The sequence below is a fragment of the Myotis myotis genome, unplaced genomic scaffold (genome assembly GCF_014108235.1).
Source record: "Myotis myotis isolate mMyoMyo1 unplaced genomic scaffold, mMyoMyo1.p scaffold_m19_p_3, whole genome shotgun sequence".
Classification (NCBI taxonomy): Eukaryota; Metazoa; Chordata; class Mammalia; order Chiroptera; family Vespertilionidae; genus Myotis; species Myotis myotis.
In genome coordinates, this window is record NW_023416335.1 from 145,482,442 (window position 1) to 145,506,144 (window position 23,703).

The 23,703-nt window shown below is 41.8% G+C and overlaps 1 protein-coding gene across 7 annotated transcripts in view; it reads left to right on the forward strand.

Moving 5' to 3' along the window:
* TSPAN8 (tetraspanin 8) overlaps positions 1–23,703 on the forward strand; it is a 51,207-nt gene that overhangs the window by 11,316 nt on the left and 16,188 nt on the right. For 4 of the 7 annotated variants that reach the window (XM_036299512.1, XM_036299509.1, XM_036299506.1 and 1 more), the window contains 3 exons: positions 5,903–6,070; positions 6,484–6,628; positions 20,508–20,570. In XM_036299512.1, coding sequence (XP_036155405.1) covers positions 6,557–6,628; positions 20,508–20,570 — 135 coding nt within the window. In that variant the 5' untranslated portion in view covers positions 5,903–6,070; positions 6,484–6,556. Of the gene's footprint in view, positions 1–540; positions 658–5,902; positions 6,071–6,483; positions 6,629–20,507; positions 20,571–23,703 lie in introns of all 7 variants that reach the window. The other 3 variants (XM_036299507.1, XM_036299510.1, XM_036299511.1) reach the window with 3 other exon arrangements.

Consider the following 23,703-nt stretch of genomic DNA (forward strand, 5'->3'; position numbering starts at 1 on the left):
CTGCCTGCCTGATTGCCCCTAACTGCCTCTGCTTGCCTGATCACCCCTAACCACTCTGCCTGCCTGCCTGATCATCCCTAATGCTTCTGCCTGCCTGCCTGATTGCCCCTAACACTTCTGCCTGCAAACAGCCTGCAAACAGCCTGCCTGCCTGATTGCCCCTAACACTTCTGCCTGCCTGATCACCCCTAACCACTTGCCTGCCTGCCTGATCGCCCCTAACCACTCCCTGGGGAGCAGGGCCAGCCTGGGTGAGGGGTCGTGGTGTTCTGCACTTTCCAACCAGGAATGTTTTAATAGACAGTCTCCAAAAATTTGAACTGGAAAACCTAAAAGTAGGGTGCTCAGATTTCAGGCATCAGGTGCTATTAGCAGGATTTCTATCCCAATTAAACTTTAATTCTGAGCTCTCAACAGTCTGGACAATCTGCCCTTCACTATCTCCAAAGTTTCTTACTCATCACTATCTCATTTTCCTCCGCTTCACTTCAAACCAAGATAACAAATGAAAACTTTAATTCTGATCTTCCTCGCCACAAGGGAACAGCAAACCTCAATCGAAATAATTTCCCACCAGAAGTCATGTCCAAATACTATGAGACTGAGGACTACAGGGCTGACTATCTACATGTGCAATAACGGGCTCACGTTCTAGCGGTAGGTGTCCAGGCGTCCTCCACAATCCCACAATCCTCTGGTCATATACTTCCGATTTTTCTAGTTCCTCCTTAAATGGTGTTTCCTTCAGTTGTGTTGCGACATCCAGGGTCTCTAGTTGGAGAGGATTTTTCTGTTGTTTGACGTTGATAGCTGTTTACTATTTGAAATCAGTGAAGTTTTGGGAGTACTGCCGCACACTCATGAAACCACCTCCATTCAATCCATGGCTGGCGCCGTCCCTATTTGCAATGAGAAAGGTGCTGTGCTGAGCCTTTTTCCAATTCGATCTTTCTCTTCCTTCCCCAGCACGCTCCAAACCTACTCCGGACTGACCACCCCAACCCTGCAGACCTTTAAGACCATCCCTGCTATTTCTTCGACTTTCCCCCATCAAACTCGTACCTTATCGTGTTGCCTAGTAGCTCCCCTAACCGCTCCCTGGGGGGCAGGGCCAGCCTGGGCGAGGGGCCATGGTGTTCTGGTCTCTGGTCATTCTGGTCATTCCACCCTTTTGGTAGTTGGCCTTTTATTATCTACTAGAGGCCTGGTGCACGAATTTGTGCACGGGTGGGGTCCAGCCAGCCTGCCCCGATTGCAGCTGATCGGGCTGTGCCGGTAGCGGGGAGGAGACGCGGGAAGTTGGCTGGCTGGCCCTGCCCCCTGGTTGAACTCCCGGTAGAGGGGACAATTTGCATATTAGCCTTTTATTATATAAGGATACTAATAAAAGGGTATTATGCTAATTAGACTGGATAGACTGGACGTCTTCCAGACATCATTCTGGATGTCCCTCCTGACAAAGCTGGGTGGGGCCTGGGCGAAGCCACCCGGGGTCCCAGGTGCCTGCAGCCAGCCTGGGTGAAGCTGGCCCAGGTCCTGGGTGCTTACAGATAGCCAGAGGAGGAAAGCCTGGGCCCATGGTGCAGGGGCCGAGGCAGAGGCAGTTAGGGACGATCAGGCAGGCAGGCAGAGTGGTTAGGGGTGATCAGGCAGGCAGGCAGGCAAGCAGTTAGAAACCAGCAGTCCTGAATTGTGAGAGGGATGTCCCCCAGGGATCGGGCCTAAACCAGCAGTCAGCCATCTCCTGAGGGGTCCTGGATTGGTCCTGGATTGCAAGAGGGTGCAGGCGAGCTGAGGGACCCTCCCCTGGGCATGAATTTCATGCACCAGGCCTCTAATATAGGATAAAAGCCAAGTGACCAGAACGACCAGAATGACTGGAACAACCAGTCAGTAAGACATGCACTCCAGCTGACCAACCAGCCTGATCGAGGGCAAGGCCAGCCAGCCAACCTCGTGCAGCCCCTCCCCCCATGAATTCGTGCACCAGGCCTCTAATACATAAAATAATATTTTCTCTAAAACACATGATTTTTTTTCAGTACCTACTCCACAGACAAATATATTGGGTAACTAGATTTTGGGAACAAAAGCTTCATTGTTACATTTTTGTTTCTGAAATCTAGTTGCCCAATATATTTGTGTACATAGATAACAAAAATCCCCCATGGGGCAAATATTTTTGTCTTGTTTTTTAAGCTGCTATATCTCCAGTACCTAGTATACAGTGCCTTGAGTATATTAGTCATTCAGTACATTTGTTGAGTGAATTACTGGGTGTATCTAGTAGAAGGAAACATGATGTCATGATGAAAATGTAAACCACTATATATGCCTGCTTTCTAGTTCAAGTCTCAAAGATAAGCCTGATTTGCTTATGACTTAAAGAAAATGCCAATTTGCATAGGGTATCTGATGGTTCTATTCATGCTCTTTACTCTGAGCACAAGGAGTCTCTCTCTCTCTTTTTCCTGTCAGGGTTCCCATACTGCTATCAAAACCCAGTTTAATAAGACTGCCTCTTATAGAGTTTTCACGATTAATCAGACTTGAAACTCCATCCTGCTTTTCCTAGTGCATTCCCTATGAGTGATAGTCATTGACATGATGGAAGCATTAAGAAAACTTTATCTAAATTTATTGAAACTCTCCTTCTGCTCCTTCCTTCAGTAGTTACTTCTTGTGATATCCCACTCTCTATTGCCTCTCTTTCCTGGCCTGGTCTTTCCCGGGGTCTAAGATTTACTACTAACACTCTCCAATCCCTCCCTACTATAACCTTCTACTGTTAAATATTGGTTAAGACAATTTCTCAAGATAAGTTAAGTTGATAACTGACTCACAATCTTAGAACTTAACTCAAGAAATAGTTGATGCAAGGATACTGATCTGATCACCATGAGGCCTCCTTTCTGGAAAGCGCTCTGACAATAACCAGTGTTGTGAACTTGGGCTACTCAATCCCTCTGAGCTTCGTTTCTCATGTATAAAGTGTGAGGGTTGGTATAGGTTAGTGTTTCTATAAGTAAGTGCTATAACACTGGTCCAATAATATATTTTTCAAAAATATGTTCTGAGGTCACATTTGTTTGGAAATCGCTATGTACTTTGTCACCTTCTTAACGGTTAGCAAGTTAAGGTTTTGACAAGTCCTGAATTAAGAAACTATTTTTCTTTACCTGATATTTACTTTTTTTTTTTTATGGGGAAAGGCTAACATGTTGGTAGTTCCATATAACTCTATGAAGGAGTCCCTAGTTGAACTTTCTGGGAATCTTGGCTGCAGTTTTATATTCCTTCATCTCCAATGTCAGCTGCTGTCAGTATAGAGATAAGTAGGTCAGGATTTTGGTCTTTCGGGCATAAAAGATCAAATTGGGCAGAGAGGAAAATCAGTGTTACAAGGGATGTCAATTTTAGACTAAAGGGTTTTTTTTTGTTTGTTTTTTTTTTTCAAATTATAATGGGCATGAGTATGGAGAAACAAGGTTTTCCCAGAGTAAGTAAGGAAGTGCCACAGGTGAAGTGTCATTTGCACTGAGCACTGAGGAGTGTTTGTAATAACTCACCAGGTGGAGAAAGTGGGAAAGGATATTCCAGGTAGAAGGAATGCCATGGCGCAGAGGGATAAAATACCAACGTGTGTTCTAGTCCTGTGAAACACTTTTGTGGAGGCTGCCTGGGGAGAAAGGAGCAGGGCAAAGTTCAGGGAGATGGGTAGGCGTCTGCCTGCCATGTGCTTTCACTGTCACTCTGAGCCTGAAATTTATCCAGTAGGTAGCAGGAAAGCATCCTTCGCTTGGTTTCTAATCAGGAAAATTACATGATCAGTAAGTATTTTACAAAGAGAATTATGGAAAGCAAAAGAGAAAATTCTAGAGTGCTGAGAGTAGAGAAGTGGGATAGGGAAACTAATTATGATACTATTGAAATGGTTCACGTAAGAGATGACAAAAGGCTGAGTAATGACAGTGGTGAATGAATGAGGGGGAAGAAACAGATTTTGGAGAAACTGTAGAAGCTCAACAGATTGTGTGAAATGATAGGATATGAGACAAGAAAGAAGGTGGAATGTAAAATGATTCTATGGTATTTAGCTTGGGCAAATGTGTCTTCTCAAACTTACTGGGATAAGAATTTAGGGGAGTGAACTGTTTCATATAGATTTTTGAATTGGACTGGGGAATCTATTACATTGAGTACTTTTCCTTTAAAAACACATCCATTGATTTTTGTGTTTCAAAGTTCAATTATGATTTAAACTAAATACTATAATTTTTTAAAGGAGATTCAGCACCTATAAAAAAAAATCTATTCCAAACTTAAATTTGGTAGACACTCAATTACATGGTTGTCAACAAAACAGTATTTTAACCTATACTGTATGTTTCTTTTGATAAATAAAAATCAAATCCATTTGGTTTTTCATTCAGTTAAAAACTCTCTCTTCTTTTAGCCATGGATAATCCTAAATGTACTATCTCAATAGCAATTTCAAAATAATTTCCATTTTCTAGGAGGAAACAACACAGGACACCAATAATTTTAGTGATTTAAATGTTAAGCAATACTTTTTAATATTAGTTCTAAATTTGGCTTTTGACACTAAATATTATTGCTACTAATACATGAAAAACATATTATGTTTATACTCAAGTACTGAGATTGTTTCAAAAGCATCTTTGTATGTCAGTAAAAGTTAGAAAAATATTCTTTTAACTCTTCACATTTTTTAGAAGTTCATGCTTGCTTATTGTATAGAACATAACAAAGATTTTAAAGAATTATTTTTTTCAAAAAAACCTTTTGAAGTACAGGGTTCTTTTATTTCAGGGGTGGGGGCAGGGAATCCTTCTTTTTAGAGGCAGGATGTGGAGACTAGCATGACCCAAATTGTTTACACAAAAGCAGTCCACACCTCCCTAATTAGGTCAGAAAACTTTGCCTTTACCTGCAACAGCTGCCTTCTATTAGTACTGGAAACAAACTCTATAATCTATGGTCATTGAACTATGACCACCTTCTCTTTTTGAAAAAAAAAAAATTTTTTTTTTTTTCTGTCCAAAAGACCCGGAATCCAGAAATTGAATTGGTGGTGAGGAACTTTGATAGACATAACTTATCAGTGTCCACCTTAAAAACAAGCTGACTTGTCAGAATGGCTACACGTTATAAAATGAATGCAAGTAGGGGAGTCAGAGAGTGACACCTGAGAATTTTTTTTTTCTTTTTACATCGTAAAGAAATAAAGATAAAAATGGAATGTTCTTATGACAGGCAGGGCAGCCTCTCCCTCCCCACTTCCCCCAAACTGCGCTGCACTTAAAGAAGCTCCATGAAATTGTTTCGAAATACATTGAGAAACTTTGGAAGGCAGGTACAAGCAATGGTTGTTACCACTATTCTGGAGTTAAGGATAAAAGGCTGCTATGTCTAAGCCTTCAGATCGGGCAGATTTCTGAATGCATGCTATTGCACCTGAAAGAAATTTTGCATTCTTGAGAAAATGCAATGCAAAAATGAGTTGAGACGCAATGTCCCTTTATCTCAAAGCTGCAAAGCAGCCTTATTTCCTTCCGTATAGTTAAAATAGAGGGCAGACAAGTCAGGTTGTGGTTTCTGAAATCTAACAACCTAGTATCACTGTGCCATTCTCTCCCGGGTTCAGTGCCACTCCCTTAACTTGATATCTGTTTACTTTAGAGGAGGCAGTTTTTGAAAAAGGACCATAAATATCCTGGCCTGGTGCCCCAGAGCCATGACAAGCAAAAGAACATACTCGCCTAGAGATAGCCCTTGAGATATTTAAATGTGTGGGTTAATTTTTTATCCACTTTAATAACTAGATTACCCCCCCTCCTCTGCCCCCCTCACTTCTTTGCTTTCTATTTCTGCTCTGAAGCCGCGGGCACAGAATTCTCCACAGGCAAATTACTCCTGAGCACATTGCCGGACAATCCTATAACGAACAGCTAAATTCTCAGCATCTGATTCCTGATCCTTTTCCGACATGGCAGGTGTGAATAACTGTCTAAAATATTCTATGTTTGTCTTCAACTTCTTGTTCTGGGTAAGTGTTTTTCTTTTAATTATCAATTTTATACAACAAAGGGGATCTTGATATAAATATCATAAACGAGAGCAGGCTCTGTACTAGAGAAATAGGAGGAGGAAAATGTATTTTCCATTTACTTGTTTAGATTCGTTTGTTCTTTCTTTGGTTATTTCAGTAATTGAAAAGGAGCCAATGACTCAAGGAAATGCACCTCAGGATCTGTAAGGATAAACATTTTATAAATGTTTTGATATTGTTGCAAAACAATCACAGAGGAAAGAAATACCCCTTAATTAAAGGCTAATTATTCTTAGTTGTATATCATGCAGGCCTCCCTGGTGTTAGGACCCAGTGGGAAAATTCTGATCTGATTCCATCTGGATGGAGCCCAAGCCCCTGAATCGTAACCTTTACATCTGGGGTTGTAGCAGGTGGACGGTGGGCTGTCAGAAGATAAAGGCCTGAGAAAAGGATTATTTTCAGAAACTCGCAGAAGAAACAATGGGTCATAAAGAACTTGAGAAGGAAACAATAAAAGTATTCAATCGTGAAAAGGTGAAACTAAGCAACTCGGTTAGTATCAGCAATTTAAAGTTAGGATTTTGATGCGTCATCACCCCACCTTTTAATCAACAAGTTTAGTATTTTAGCAAGTTCTTATGTTTCCCTTAAAAGTCTATTGACATGAGACATAGCAAATAAATTGATAAGTGAAATCTAACATTGGAAAATGGAAAAATAAGGTATGGAAAGGCAATAAGGTAAAGGGCAGGCAGGGATATAGGAAAACTGACATTACTTTTAGTATAGATGGCACAATTTTAGACTGTTCAAAAGAAAAAAATCATTTTGTGTACTGATTTAAAAACTGGCTAATGCAGTATAAGCAGAAGAGAGTTGTGGTTTTGTTTTCTACCTGGTTACCTGTAGTAAACAGGCAGCTGGTAAATTTAAATATTGGTAAATTTCTGTTCTATTAAACTAATGATGTACTTAATTAAACAATAACTATAAGAATACAGTCTTATTGTACAGACTGACTTTCCATTCAATGTCCAGTAGCCACAGTGAGTACAGATGATACATAGGTGAAGTGAGTGAGCATATAAATAGATACAATAAAATAAAGAAGGTTTGTTCTTTGTACTTTCTCTTTTCTCTAGAAAAATGGGCCGCCTTTGTAAATAGTAAATGAAGCTCATGAATATATGCTGGTTTTTTAAGTTAGTCCTGATAAATTTCTTCCCTTGGATATTTAAAATTGATTGGATATTCAAATATACATTGAGAGTAGAATGTAAACAAAGAAATGGCTGGCTTTGTTTTTAGCTTTAATTAGAGAGAACTTGAAACATCCACATAACAGGACAGGGGTAATCAACACCATCATCTAACCCCAATAGCCATGAAACCATTGTCAATCTTTTCCTGCACATAGTCTCATCCAACTTCCCCAGCCCATATTATTTTGAAGCACATTTCAGATATAGCATTTCATCTATAAATACTTTAGTATATATCTCTAAAGGACAATTCTTTAAAAAAATGTAACCACAATGTCATTATCACACTAAAAACATCAAAAATTTCTTAACTGATTATCAAATATCCATCCAGGGTTCAAATTTCCCATTGCTTGTAAATGTCCCTGTTTGAATCAGAATCCAGATAAGGCCCATACATTGTGCCCACACACTGATACATCCTTTACATCCATTTTCACGTTTAGATTATCCCTCCATCTTTATTTATTCATTTTTTTCTCCTTGAAATTTATGTACTGCTGTGTGTTGTCTTGTCACAGTTTTCACGATCTGGATTTTGCTATTTTCATACCCACAGTGTATGTAGATTAACATGTTCCCCATTCTCTGTATTTACTCTAATTTAATAGCCACATCTGGCAACTTGAAAAGATTCAGGTTATTCCTTTTGTCAGATATAACTACTTTATAAGTGATACTGCATTTTTTTCATCAGGAGACACATAATGTCTGGCCATGTTACTTTTGATGATGTTAGTAGCCACTGATGCTCAAGAACCTAAATCCTTAGTTCTGTAAGAGTTTCAAATGAGTGATATTACATTTCTATTATTTTTGTTTTATTTATTAGCAATAATGTTTTCCATGAAGAGAAATGTGTCATTGACTCATTGGTTCCCAGTTTTTATTTTAAAAAAGCAGCACAAATGTTTCTTACTCTTTACCCAGCAGATTTCAAAATGATGAGTTAAGTTTTTGGTATCAGACAACAGTGATAAGCAAGTATTTCTTTAAGTAGCCTATGAAGTAATACATTTAAATACCATCAGAGTTCTCATCCTCATTGATGTATAATTTATTCCATCTTTGGCCAGTGGGAGCATCCTTAAAAGTTGTCTTCTGAGTTCTTTTACCATGATCCTTAGAACTTTGATAACTTCTTCACTATTAGGTATGACAAGATATTTCAGGCTCACTTCCCTATTTCCTGCCCCAGCCTGGACTCAGCTATTTTTCCAAGAAATCCTGATACCCATTTTTTAAAAAACTGTAACCATTGTCTTTTCATGATACAGAATGCGTCTCATTTAAACAAACCAAAATATGAATATGCCAATAAGTGTATGGCTCCTATTTTAATAACATGTCCCAAAGTACTCAAACCAGTAGCAATCCTCATTATGACATTATAAAACAGTGGAAATATATTGCTGTTGTAAAAATACAGCATACAAAGTGAATACATCAGAGGTCAGAATAAATAGGTAAGCAGAAATTTGGAATAAATCCAAATTTTAAACTACTATGATAAAGACAGTGTAAGAAATGGATATGCCATAGGTTCAGCAGGATACATTTAAGAGCAGAGTTCAAAGTGAGTTGGAGACATCTGTACCATGCTGTTACTTGACATTACTGTTGCTTTCCTGGGGTGCTCTGATTATTTTATCGGTACTGTTATTTCTTTGTTTTTCTGATAATGAAGACAAAGTCTGATGCTGTAGATTTCAGTTAGACATTACTAACTTCCCTGGGCTAAAGGTCTTGTTCTTACCACCAGCAGAATGCTGAGATCTACAATCTGTATATGAGCATCTTGAAATGGAGGCTTTGGGTGAGCAACAGTTATAAAGACCAATGATAACTTCTCAGCCTCCAGGCAACATGTTTTCATTCAAAATCTAGACAGCAGGAGCAGTCTCTGAGGTTAGCGAGCCATTCCTATTTCTATTCTTCTCTCTACCCACAACCCAGAGTTCTCAGCTGGAATTTTACTGTCCTTCATAGGAAATTAGCAATTTGTCACATTCCCAATGTTTACTTACACAAAATTTCAAGGGTCCCACTGATGTGGTTTTCGTATAGATATCCAGGGCCTTATGTTTTTAAATGCATTCTTTCTGGTGTAACTTGTGAAACTAAGCCTTTGCAAAGTAGGGCCAGATGTTGAAATATCTGTAAGATATGCATATGGTCACTTAAGTTAAACATACCGGCTTCTTTTGTGAGAGAACTTGAGATATGCCACACAAATATGCCGTGATTTCCATTTGTTAGAATTAGTAATTGAAGGAAAACATGTGTAAGTGAATATCGCTTCTAATCGCTCATGCTAGAGGGTGGTGTGCGTTACAGTGACTTGGAAATGCTATAAATGATAGATAAATGATAGGAACAAAACCTATTTCTTTAGTCTTGTCAAAACAGATGAACTGCCCACATTTTCTCATGCTCCTCTCAGATGAGTCAGGCTTGGGAGTACTGTAGATGCTTCGGGTGTCTTAGGAGTCTGGGGAAGCATGGAGCACAGGGCCTTGGACCCATGGGTGCAGAGGAGCCATTGCCAGTGGCGGAGCGCCATGGAGAGGCCAGCCCTGTATGAAGGAAAGCAGAGTGAAGGATCATTACCAATGGCAAATGAGGTGAGGTAAGAAGGAGGAGCTAAGCTGTAAAGCCAAATGGATCAGCAAGTGAGGGAAGCCCATGCATGAAGCAGTTTGAAGAGAGCAGAGGGAAGCTAGAGTTTGGAGAGTGTCCAGAAACCAGCATTTTGATGTTCATCATTGTATTTTATGTGGTGCCTGGGTCTCTAGATTAGATGTTCTGAGAGCAATTAAAAGAGTTGATGCAGAGCAGACATAACTAGGAGATAGGCTGTATTAGAACATAGGGCACAATTATATTTCATTCTGTCAGCTGATAAATTCCCTCGAGATAAAGATTTGACCATGGCAGAAACATGTGAGCTTTGTAAATAAAGCATTCGTCTGCCAGTATGCAATCAGTGTGCAACTATTACAGTGACAAAGGGCACGGGAGCTCAGTGGTTGAGAGCTCAGGCTAACCTCAGCTGCTTCCTCACCGGCCGTGTGACGGGGAAGTTAGTTAACTTGTCTGTGCCTTACTGTTCCTCATCTGTAACACGGGGGTAGTAGTGGTACCTACCTCATGGGGTTGTTGTGAGATTAAGTGATTTAATTTCTATAAAGAACTCAGAATAACCCTACATAAATGTTTAAAAAACAAACACTTCAGCCAACATTGTATAGGCATTTTAAAAAGATATATTTTTATTGATTTCAGAGAGGAAGGGAGAGGGAGAGGGATAGAGAGAGAAACATCAATGATGAGAGAGACTTATTCATCAGCTGCCTCCTGCACACTCCCTACTGGGGATCGAGCCCACAATCCAGGTACGTGTCCTGACCGGGAATCAAACCATGACCTCCTGGTTCATAGGTCAATGCTCAACCACTGAACCACACCGGCTGGGGTATATAGGCATTTCTACGAGGCAAAAATATAAAACCATTGTGTGCAGTGATAAATACATTACAGTGTTGGATTTTCAAACAGAGGAGGAAGTAAAATGTCATAAGGCAGAAATTCTTCTATCATAAATTAAGGGAATGGAAAGAAAGCATGTTTTGTAAACAGACAGACAGATTCAACTCCTGAATTCACCCATATCACTTTGTGGCCTGGAACGTGTTCCCTGACTTTTCTGTTCCCTGGTCTCTGCACTTGTAAAATGAGGGTGATAATTTTATTTTTCAGGATTCACTGAGATGTTTTATGAATGCCTATAACCAAGGATTGACATACAATTATAGTTCAGTTAATGGTATTTTCCCCAAGTCCAACCATCATACTGCTTTTTAATTTAAAAGTATTGGAATCTGGTGTGATAGTATTTTATATATGACTAAAGGCCCGGTGCACAAAAATTTGTGCACTCGGGGGGGAGGGGGCGGGTCCCTCAGCCCGGCCTGTGCCCTCTCGAAGTCTGGGACCCCTCGGGAGATAACGACCTGCTGGCTTAGGCCTGCTCCCGGGTGGCAGAGGGCAGGCCCAATCCCTAGGTGCAGCTCCTGGTTGGGCTCAGAGCAGGGCCGATTGGGGAGTTGGGGCACCGCCCCCTGTCATGCACAGAGCAGGGAGATTGGGAGGTTGTGATGCCACCCTCAGTCACGCTCAGGGTAGGGCCGATTGGGGGGTTGGGGCACCGTCCCCTGTCACACTCAAGGCAGGGTTGATGGGGAGGTTGCAGCGCCACGCCCTGTCATGCACAGAGCAGGGCCAATCAGGGGGTTGGGGCACTGCCCCCTGTCACTCACAGAGCAGGGCCCATCAGGGGGGTTGGGGCTCTGTACCCTGTCACGCACAGAGCAGGGCCAATCAGGGGGTTGGGGCGCTGCCCCCGTCATGCACAGAGCAGGGCCAATCAGGGGGTTGGGGCGCTGCCCCCGTCACACACAGAGCAGGGCCCATCAGGGAGTGGGGCACCGCCCTCTATCACCCACAGAGCAGGGCCGATCAGGGGGTTGGGGCGCTGCCACTCTCACACTCAGGGCAGGGCCGATGGGGAGGTTATGGCTCTACCCCGTCACACACAGAGCAGGGCCCGTGGGGGGGGGGGGTTTGGAGAGCTCCCCCCTATCAGGCACAGAGCAAGGCTGATCAGGGCGGTTGGGGCGCCTTCCCCTGTCACGAACAGAGCAGGGTGGATAGGGAGGTTGTGGCCCTGCCCCCTGTCACACACAGAGCCGCAGGGCAATCAGGGGGTTTGGATGCTGCCCCCTGTCACGCTTATCCCAGTGCCGGGAGGCCTCATGGCTCCGCTGATCCTTTTACTATATAGGGTAGAGGCCTGGTACATGGGTGGGGCTGGCTGGTTTGCCCTGAAGGGTGTCCTGGATCAGGGTGGGGGTCCCCACTGGGGTGCCTGGCCAGCCTGGGTGAGGGGATGATGGCTGTTTGCAGCTGGTCACACATCCTTCAGGGTGGGGGTCCCCACTGGGGTGCCTGGCCAGTCTGGGTGAGGGGCTGAGGGCTGTTTTCAGGCTGGGAGTGACTGAAGCTCCCAACTGCTCCTTTTTTTTCTTTTTTTAAAAATTCTGGGCCAGCTTTAGCTTGAGGCTTGGCTCCAGCTCTTAGGCCTCCACGGCTGAAAGTAGGTTTCTGGCCTTTGCATACAATGTTGCGATTCTGCTGGCTGAAGTCCGGCGGTATTTGTTACAATGTTTGAAACTGCAGGCTCAGAGGCCTGCAGCGGCAGGCGGGGAACGTTGGTTTCCTCTGTCACTGAGGCAACCAAGCCTCATGTTAGTTTCAAGCTGCCTGGCTGCTGGCCGCCATCTTGGCTGACAGTTAATTTGCATATCTCGCTGATTAGCCAATGAAAAGGGTAGCAGTCGTACGACAATTACCATGTTTCTCTTTTATTAGTGTAGATGGTCTTTAAATATAATTTTATCCCTCCTCTGATTCTCCTCTAGCCTCATAGTGCAAGAAATCTGTATAATCTTACAGCTAGAGGAATATGCTCACCCTAAATTCAATCTCTATTTTGCGCACCCAAGACCACAATTTCCCCCCCCAAATGGCCCTGTTTCCAGGGTCTGCACAAACCCTTCTGCAGGGGTGATCAAGAGGGAGCTATTTGCCAGGAATGAGAACAAATTATAAACAGATCTGGCTTGCAAGCTGAGCTATCCATACCCATTCCGTTATACCCCTTAGAATTTAAGACAGAGCTGGAAGTGAGGGATGGGGGCCTGGGCCACCTCCTTCTGCTAGCGAACTCTGAAAATTCTAAATCAAACCTTGTCCTTCAGGTCATTAAGTGGGTACATTTGCAATGGCAGAAAGATGGAACACATTTGGTATATATTTATCACTTGCGTTATAACTTCTCAATATAGAGACCTGTGGCCTGTGGTCTGTTATTTGTATTCTTGCCCAAAGCCCTGCAAATGTACTTTGAAACAAAGTGCTAAAAGAATTCCTGAATGTGCATCGTTTCATCATTCAGAAACATTAGGATGCCAACCAAATGCTGAACATTCATCTCTCTTTATATATTTTGAAGTTGTGTGAATTTTAGTGATTTTAAGCTTCAGTTCAGGAAAGATAACCTGAAGTATGCTTACCCAGGACCTATTTGTGTCAGAAGGAGAAGTGGTTGATTTCTTTCCCTTAAGTTTAGAGATATTTAAAGTTAGAATTTGCAGTAGTTATACGGGGTTCTTGGCTTACATCAGAGGTTTAGAAAATGCACATGAATGCAACCATAGAGACATGCCACTGTGTATTTCACACATATTAATAGGGAAGATAGAAAACCCAAAATGTCACTCGCAGTAGTAGAGCCTGCTAAGAATTGAAGGTTTTAATTTACTCCCTTGGTTTAGAGCATCAGAAAATTCAATATTATCTGACGGCTGGGGGCCATCTCTGTAGTAAGTCAGAGTGGCATTAGGCCATACCTGCAGAGAAAATGCACAGCAACCTCCCTCCAACAGCAGATCTGAGAATTAACATCTCCACTGTTGTTAGAGAGTGAGGCAAATTAATAAGAAATTAGAACAGGTTCAATAAAGAATGAATAAGGGCTGGCCGACATGGCTCAGTGGTTGAGTGTTGACCTAGGAACCAGGAGGTCATGGTTCGATTTCTGGTCAGGGTACATGCCCGGGTGCGTGCGTGCTCAGTCCCCAGTGGAGGGCATGCAGGAGGCAGCCAATCAATGATGCCCTCTCATCATTGATGTTTCTGTCTCTCTCACTCTCCCTTCCTCTCTAAAATCAATAAAAACAATTTTTTAAAATAAAAATATAGTGAATAAGGGAAAACCAACATAAGTGCTGATAAAAAACAAACAAAAACCCATTGAACCAGTGAAAGGGAATGTCACTCTGAAGCCTTAGAGGACAAGTGCACACCCCTGAAAAAAACGCTCCAGCATCCTGAAAAAATATCAGGAAATTGGTATCCACATGCAATGCAAGAAATAACCCCCCATGAAATGGTGGCTGGAGGTCATAAGAGAAGATAAAGTTAACTGGGAAACCATAGGATGAGATGAACAGGGAAATGGATAAAATAAAGGAGTACTTTGAGTAAGCCAGAAACACAATGATAGAATTAAAATCCACTCCAGAAATCACATTACATGGAGACGGTAAAATAGAGTCCCAAATTGAGAGGCTCTGCCAGAGGAGAATCAAAAAGAGATAAATGATGGGAAAGGAGATGAGAGAGAGCGAGAGAACAGAGAACAGAACAACGATCGATTATATCAATTATATCAACAATCAATTATTAAAAATTCTCATGAGCAATGATTTCACAGGCTATATTATCTTACTACAATGCAATTGAACTAGATGTTTGAGTCATGGTTAATAAAAGAGGAAGCTTGAAAATGAACAACAGTAGCGCTGTCCCAAAATGTTAGGACTGTACTCATGATCTCTTGTGCTCTGGGTTATTGTATAAACACACCTTGTAGTTCTCCACAGTATCCATTTGGATATTTTCTTATTCATCTGTGACCTCTCAGGAGCAGCATAAGATGTCCCTTAAGTTTATCTTAAAAGTGTCTATTTTGGATCGATAATGACATAGCTCATAATATACTCTTCCTCTTAGCACAGCACCATGCACTTCTTCCATTTCTGACGTTCTTCAAAAACACTTTGATAATCACCCAAATAAAAAGATAGGATTGAGAGAGAGTGAGTAAAGATGGTTGGAGGACACATTATCTGAGAAGAGGACAAAGGGGCTTGTTCTATACCATTTGTTTGTGCTCTGGACGTGGCTTCCCATTTTCTTCCTGCCCTGTATTAGTGGGCTTGGGCTGCCATAACAACATAGTATAGAGTTGGTAGGTTAAACAACAGATTTTTTTTTTCCTCACAGTTCTGGAGGCTGGAAGTCTAAGATCACGTTTAAGATCTAATTTGGTTTCTGGTGAAGCCTCTCTTCCCAGCTTGCAAATGGCTGCCTTCTTTTATGTTCTTATATGGCCTCTCCTCCCTCCATGTGTACAGAGAAAAAGAAAGATTTCTCTCTCTCCCGCTTGTTACAAGGTCACCAATCATACAGGATTAGGATCTCGCCCTTATGGTCTCATTTAACCTTAATTACCTCCTAAAAGCTCTACCTCAACATACAGTCACATTGTGAATTAGGACTTCCAACATCCCAATATAATTTAGTCCACAGCATGCTCATAAGCAAACCAAAATTACCTCATTTCTTAGCATGCTGGCTCAGACCAACAGCATCCTAATTCCATAAAAAGAAAGATGTCCTGCCCTGGCCAGTGTGGCTCAGTTGGTTGAGCATTGGCCTATGTACCAGCCCGGTGTGATTTCCAAACAGGGCACATACCCAAGTTGCAAGTTTGATCCCTGGTCGGGGTAATTGTGGGAGGCAGGGGATTGATGTTTCTCTTTTGCATCAATATTTCTCTCTTTCTCTCTTTCTCTCTTCCTCTCTCTCTGTCTAAAAAAAAAAAAAAATCATAAAAAATATTTTGAAAAAGAAAGAAAGATGTCCCATGAGAGCCGAGTGACAACTGCAATACCTCATTGGGGGTTGGGATGGGAGTGGAAGTAAACCTACTCAGTTCTGTAGTTCAGCTAACCTGGGGGCCCCACATAATCCATTTCCTTTTATAGTCTTATCAACAGAAAGGACAGAGCTAGACATTTTTTTCTAATTTATATTCCCAATTATTTAAAACATTATAAAAAGACTCGTGGCCTGGTGCACATTGAATTCATGCACATTAAAAGGGATTAATTAGAGGAAATATTTTAATACTGCTACTTGCCCTTTCTCTGTAATAGAAGTGTCAGAGATGAAAGAAAATTAGTAAAATGTGTATGAAAATCTTCCTCCTGTCAGAGTTTGGGGTGCACCGCGGGACCCAGAGTCAAGTCCCTACCCACCTGCACACTCCACAAAATTGCAGGAGACCCAGACCCGGCCGGACTCACCCCCATTGGGCGAGATCCAGACCTGGCTGGCCCCACCCCTGTCAAGCCCCACCAGGCGAGGGGCACAGCCTCAGGTCCCCTGGCCCGGCGTCGGACAGGGGGTGCAGCCTCAGGTCCCCTGTCAAGCCCCGCTGGGTGGGGGGCTCAGCCTTAGGTCCCCTATCAAGCCCTGCCGGGTGGGGGGCTCAGCCTCAGATCCCCTGTCAAACCCCGCCGAGCAGGGGGCGCAGCCTCAGGTCCCTCGGCCTGGCGCCAGGGCCGGGGCCGTGGCCTGAGGTCCCCTGTCAAGCCTCACTGGGCAGGGGGTGCAGCCTCAGGTCCCCCACTCCCCAGCCCAGCCTGGTGCTACGCAGCCTCAGGTCCGTGTTGATCGCTCATTATGGCTCGTTACTGGAACCCTGCCTCTGCTGTGGGCGCAGCCATCTTGTGACGGTTTTACTTGTGAGGGTCAATTTGCATATACCTCTTTGTTTTATTGGATTGGGAACAAACCTTCAAATACAAACTGGAAAAGAGCTCCAAGAACTATTCTTACCAATCTAAAAACAATTGGGATAAGTTAGGCTGGTGTCAATCCTGACACAGAATGATTGTTCTTGACAGAAAATCAATTTACTTTTAAAGTCATTTAACAGATTTATAAATGATTTCATGTTATTAAGACTCTGATTTTTACATATGATTTTCTTCAATAAGATGAGGATGATATATTTTGAGCATTTATTTCTTGTTTTTAATGATAATGTTTGAAGAAGGGATGGAAATGATAGTTTGGCCAACTTCAAAAACCCTAAGAATATTGATCTAATTGGGAAGATTGAAGTTGGGCAAAATATTCTTGACTTCTGAAATAATTGAATACTCTTTATTTTTATTTTTAAAAAGACTGTAATTTGTTAGAGCAGTTTTAAGCTCACAGCAAAATGAAGAAAGTACAGAGATTTCCCATGTACTCCTGGTCCCCACACATGCATAGCTTCCCCCATTATTGATATCGCTACAGTGGTACATTTGTTAACAATTGTTGAACCAACATTGACACATTATAATTGTCCAAAGACCATAGTTTACATTAGGGGTCACTCTTAGTCTTGTATAGGAGTTTGAACAAATGTATAATGACATTGACATATACCCATTATATTATTATACAGAGTATTGATTCACAGGCCTAAAATCTTCTGTGCTCTGCCCATTCATTTCATCCTCCCCCCAGCAATCCCTGATTTTTGTTGTTGTTGTTGTTGTTAATCCCTACCTGAGGATATTTTTTCCCGTTGATTTTTAGAGAGAGTGGACAAGAAGGGAAGGAAGAAGGGGGGGGGGAAGATATATATATATATATATATGTATATATATATATATATATATATATATAGAGAGAGAGAGAGAGAGAGAGAGAGAGAGAGAGAGAGAGAGAGAGAGAGAGATACAGTGATTGGTTGCCTCCTGCAACCCAGATAATGTGCCTTTGACCTGGAATCTAACCTCAGTATTCTGTTGATGCTCTAACCTTGGGCAACACTGCCAGGGCAATCCCTGATCTTTTTACTGACCCCATAGTTTTGCCTTTTTCCAAATGTCATATAGTTGGAATCATACTGTATGTAGCATTTTCAGATTGGCTTTTTTCACCTAGTAATATGCATTTAAGCTTTCTCCATATTCTTTCATGGCTTGACAGCTCATTTATTTATTTTTTATTTTTTTTTAAATATTTTTTTATTGATTTCAGAGAGGAAGGGAGAAGGAGAGAGAATCATTGATCAGCTGCCTCCTGCATGCCCTCTAATGAGGATAGAGCCAGCAACCCAGGCATGTGGCCTTGACTGGAATCGAACCCGAGACCCTTCAGTCCGCAGGCCGGTGCTCTATCCACTGAGCAAAACCAGCTAGGGTGCTCATTTCTTTTTAGCCCTGAGTAATATTCCATTGCCTGGATGTACATAAAGAAGAACATCTTGGTGGCTTTCAAGTTTTAGCAATTATGAATAAAGCTGCTATAAATATCCTTGAGCAGGTTTTTCAACTCCTTTGGATAAATACCAAAGAGCATTATTGCTGGATCACATGGTAAGAGTATATGTAGCTTGTGAGAAATTGCCAGATTATCTTCCAAGATAGCTATACCATTTTGCTTCCCGTCAGCAATGAATGAGAAATCCTGTCACTCCGCATCCGTATCAGCTTTTGGGATGGTCAGTGTTCTGATTATGGCTATTCTAATAGGTGTGTAGTGGCATCTCATTGTTTTCCTATCCTTCCTTTAAATGTTAATGTAACAGGTGATTGCCAGTGGTTGAGAAGACTAAAAGTTATCATTTGAGGGGAAAATATGATTGATTTCAAAAGATTTTGGAATAATTTGATGTCTAAATACATTGAAAACGTGAACTTATAGATCACATAGAAACAAAAAAAAAGTAAGGGTTTAAACAATCTTATACTCTTAGTTTCTTAGAATTCTTAAATTTTTCTTAATAGTGACATCAATAAATATCAGATAAGGATGATAATCATATCTATTTAGATAATTAATACTGTTTTCAATTAAATCTAAAAGCCAGAGCAACTATTAAGATAATCAATGTAAGCCTTCCTACAAAAGAAGAAAAAGAAAGAAAATATCAGTGAACAAAGAAAATAACAAAAATTCAACTGCTATAAAATTACAGATAATACCAGAGAGTCTCATTATTATTTGACATACATTCTTACAGACTTAATTATTAACAAAGAACTGCTAACATGAGTATTTTATCTTCATCTGCAAATGAAATTAGAACTAGGTGAAACAGGGAGAGGAAAAAAGGAGGGTTCTCAGGCTCCAAAGAATGGTTTGTATTTTACAGTGTGTGCCTATGAGATAATTAAATTGTACAACTGACTTGGTGACTGGATAAAGAGCGTTGGTTTTCCATTGCATTCCTTATTTTGTAGGAGTAGAAGCATGCAATAGAGGCAGGATTGGATCAGCTGCAGTGCTGGATTTTCACGATATGACTGTGATCTGCTAAGGGTTCTAGTTTCTGTACCTGAAAAGAAGGGTTTGAACCTAGATGATTTTTGAGTTCTTTTAGGGAGCACAGATTCTCGGGTTATTCAGCTACTCATGGCACTCGCTATTCCTCATCAAAACCCTTGACTCTACTTCCATAGCAAACTTAATGAAAAGCTATTGGAAATGAAACTGTTACTTTGGGATTCCAGACATGTGGTCCAACTGTGCATGAAAGCAATGATACTGCAGGTTCCCTGGGCTTTGGGGGGACTCAGCCAGGTCTGTGTCAGAGCACCATAAGGTCAGAATAGTCTAGAAAGTCCTCCAAGGCCTGCTGTATTTGGTATGTTACCTAGTTTGTTCTCAACATCTCTATCTAATAATGGACCTTTGATTTTTTTTTTTTTTTTGAGACCACAACATAAATATCTTAAAAAAAAAGGAAAAAAAAAAGACAGGGGTTTTCCTTACACGAAAGTAAAATGTGTTTCACATTTTATGTTTTGGCCTTGGTCCACATTAAATAATCTGGTAAAGTCATTTATGGAATTTAAGACTTTAAGTACTGTTCCCCATTGTTGCTCTTCTCCATGTAATCTTTACTACCTAAAAGCTTATTTTAAAAGAGTTTATTTGGGTACAGAAAGTGCTATGAATGCTTGTTGCTTAACTGCAAATTTTGTCAAATGTTCTACTTTTCTTTGTCTATCCAACTTCTTGTTTCTTGGATCTTGACTAATGTTTGGTAATTAGTCAGTTATTCTCCTTATTTTGGTCTAAGATAGCTTCTCAGAGACAATCCAGGGCCTAATAAGGATATTTTGTCTTTAAACTGTTGTGATTTATCTTTTGTAGGTTAAAATCTAGCAAAACCACCGAGTTAGGGTTGAAAAATGGAAAATCATCTTTCCCCCTGCCCCACATTGGAGATGATTTTTTGTCCTAGACCTATGACTGGACTGTAGATGGGAAACATTATTCTTTTCAAACTTACCAATTACGGTGGATCATTTTAGCAGTTATCTGCATGGGAATATGCCCTATTTATGTCTTTTAGGGTTTAAAGGTATAATTAACAGACAGACTATTGTAACCAGATGCCTGGGGGTATATGGGATAAGAGTTGCAGTTTATCTTAGTTGTACTCTAATATATGTTTTTTTCTTTTCCTGCAGCTATGTGGCATCTTGATCCTGGCATTGGCAATCTGGCTACGAGTAAGCAAATTTGAGCAAGAGGTAAATAAATAAATACAAACCTCTCCTATCCCTAAGTAGATCATTTTTCCTATAATGATGAGAGTAACGACTATAATAAATGTTTCTATAGCATTTTCCTTAACTGACTCATATAATTATTTACATTGGTAAGTGATTTTTTAATATACTTAAATTTAATTAATCAAAAGTACTCACTATGTGCCTGCCTGTGTTGGGCATGGATCAGTTCTTCTGGAGAATGGAGGTGTTATTTATTCCAAAAATAGGAAGATCGCAAAGAAAGTGGAGGTGGGAAGGGGCCTGAGTGGAAGTTAGCCTTTTCCTTCATGTGCTTAAGGCCAGCCTGAAGTGTGGCTGGACGATAATGATCACCTTTCCTCCCCACCAGGAATGGTTTTTGTAGTATAAGGTATTGGCAATCATTTGGCTGATCCCTAGGTGGGGTGGTGGTCCAAAGGAAAGAAGGTAAGAAGTCCTCTTGGAGACTTTGAATCTGTGTTTTAAAGGCAGCAGTGTACAAAGATGGTTGGTAGTTACCTGTGGCCACTGGCAATGAGGGTAACTGCTGCTAACAGCAGGAGGCTGGTCACACTGGTGTAACTCAGCAGTGGGCTGGGGATTTCCAGCTCCTTGCGATCTAGATAGGATTAGCATGCCCCTTCCCCCTCAACACACACTGTGCATTGTCCTGTGGCAAAGCTCTTACCCAGATTTCCGTAGGTCTAGAGGAAGTTTAGTTCATATATTTAGCTCTGTGTCCAATTTTTGGATTCCACCTGCACTGTTTCTGTTCCACATCATCGTGTCACAAATGTGGAAAGAATGTGTGTTTGGGGAAAAGGGTGTGTGTGTGTGTGTGTGTGTAGGAGGGGGTTCTATTAGTTTAACCCAACATCATGCCTGGCACTATTTCCTGCTTCCCTGCTTCCCTTTTCTCTCCTATCAGAGTCATTCCACCCTTCAAAGAAATATCCTTACTGCCCTCGGGACTGTTTTCTTGTTCTTTGTTGTCTGGGCTTCTGCCACTACTCAGGATCACATTATCTATTGCTAGGGCCTTTCCAAGGAACTTTACCAAAAAGTTTCCTCTAAGAGAAATGCTGACTTTTATTTGATGATTATTAAGTTACTAGAGGCCCATTGCAGGAAGATTCCTGCAAGAATCGGGCTTCCTCGGACCTATTTCTGCAAGAATAGGGCTTCCTGCAGCCGGAGCGAAGCAGAGAAGGGAGCGAAGCCTGCCCTTCTCTGCTGCTTCACCCCCTCCCATCTCCGTTGCCTCAGCTCTGCTCCCGTATCCGCTCCCTCAGGACACTCCATCGATGGCAGAGCGGCAAGGCTGGATCAGCCTCCAGAATAGGCGGATCATGCCTCGCCACTCGCCCCCATGGCCCCTGGCTGGGTCAACAGGCCCGGACACTGCAGCAGTGGCGGAGGGGTGAGGCTGGATTGGCGAGACTGGATCGGCCGCTGGAGTGGGCAAATCATGCCTCGTTGCTCACCCCTGTGGCCCCCAGCCAGGTGACAGGCCCGGACACTGCAGCAGTGGCGGAGGGGTGAGGCTGGATTGGCGAGACTGGATCGGCCGCTGGAGTGGGCAAATCATGCCTCATTGCTCACCCCCGCGGCCCCCGGCCAGGTGACAGGCCTGGACACTCCAACAGCGATGGAGTGGCAAGGCTGGATCTGCCTAGATCCAGCCTCGCCACTCAGCTCCCCCCTGCTACCTCCCCCGCCACCTGCCTGGCCAACAGGCCTGGACACTTCAGCGGTGGAGCTTAGGGGACTGGGTGCTGCCATCTTGTGGCTATGGGCACCGCCATCTTTATGACGGAGTGATGGAGTGATGGTTAATTTGCATATTACTCTTTTATTAGATAAGATTATTAAGCTATCAATTAAGGTAAAGAATTTTTTAATTAATTAATTTTTTGTTTAATTTTTCAATTGAAGTTTACATTCAATATTATGTTAGTTTTAGGTGTATATCATAGTGGGTAGACATTTATATAACTTATGAAGTGATCCCCCAATAAGTCAAGTATCCTTTGACACCATACATAGTTATTACAATTCTATTGACTATACTCCCTGTACTGTACAGGTAAAGCATTTCCCATGAATTCTTATACTGTGGTTCAGCTAAATGCCTTTGGATATAGCCTAGTTGAAAGAAAGATTACAAGAAAATTAACACTTATTCTAAATGCATGGCTTTCCCCTTCTATCCTTCCTTCCTTCCTTCCTTCCTTCCTTCCTTCCTTCCTTCCTTCCTCCTTCCTCCTTCCTCCTTCCTTTTCTTCCTTCTGTCCTTCCTTCCCTCCCCCTCTCTCTCTCTTTTATTTATTTTCATTTAAAAGTATGATTTCTACCATTAGAGAAACCAGAGAATCACAGTGGGAATTAGCTGCTTCCTCATTCTGTGTCTTACCCTGTTGAAGAAATTGGGTGAATTGGGTGAGGGACAGGTGTGGCAACTAGTTGATAACATTCTAGTCCATCAGGATTTCATGTGTTGTTTCATGCTGATAAATGTAACTGTAACTTCCTAATGGCCTTGGGCTTTGAACTTTGAGCCTGTTGATGGTATTTGAAGATGCACAGACTCTCTGTTTTCTAGAAACTGATGTCTGACTTTGAGTCTCAAATTAAAGCACAGAGATTACTCATAACAGCCACCTATTTAGAGGGTGCTTTGCCTTTTAAGATGTGTGTACAGCCTGTATTTTATTTTATTTTACTACGAGAGGCCTGTTGCATGAAGAGATTTGTGCAACAGGCCTTCCCTTCCCCTGGCTGCCAGCACCAGTTTTCCTCTGGCACCCAGGACCCAGACCTTCGCTCCGGCCGAAGCCTTCAGTCTTTGCTCCACCGCTTCACGCATAGGTATGCAAATTAACCGCCATCTTTGTTGGGTTAATTTGCATACTCTCCTGATTGGCTGGTAGGCATAGCAGGGGGGCGGTCAATTTACATGTTTGTTTATTATTAGGTAAGAGTCCTGGTTGATATGGGAACATTTTCTTTTCCCCCAGTGCTTCTGGTAAACAAATTTAGTGTTTAGTCTATTAAGAAATTACCCAGATTGAATGTATTAAAGAAGTGTCCCTGAGGATAAGAATAAATTAATAGAGCTAGACAGCATCTTTAG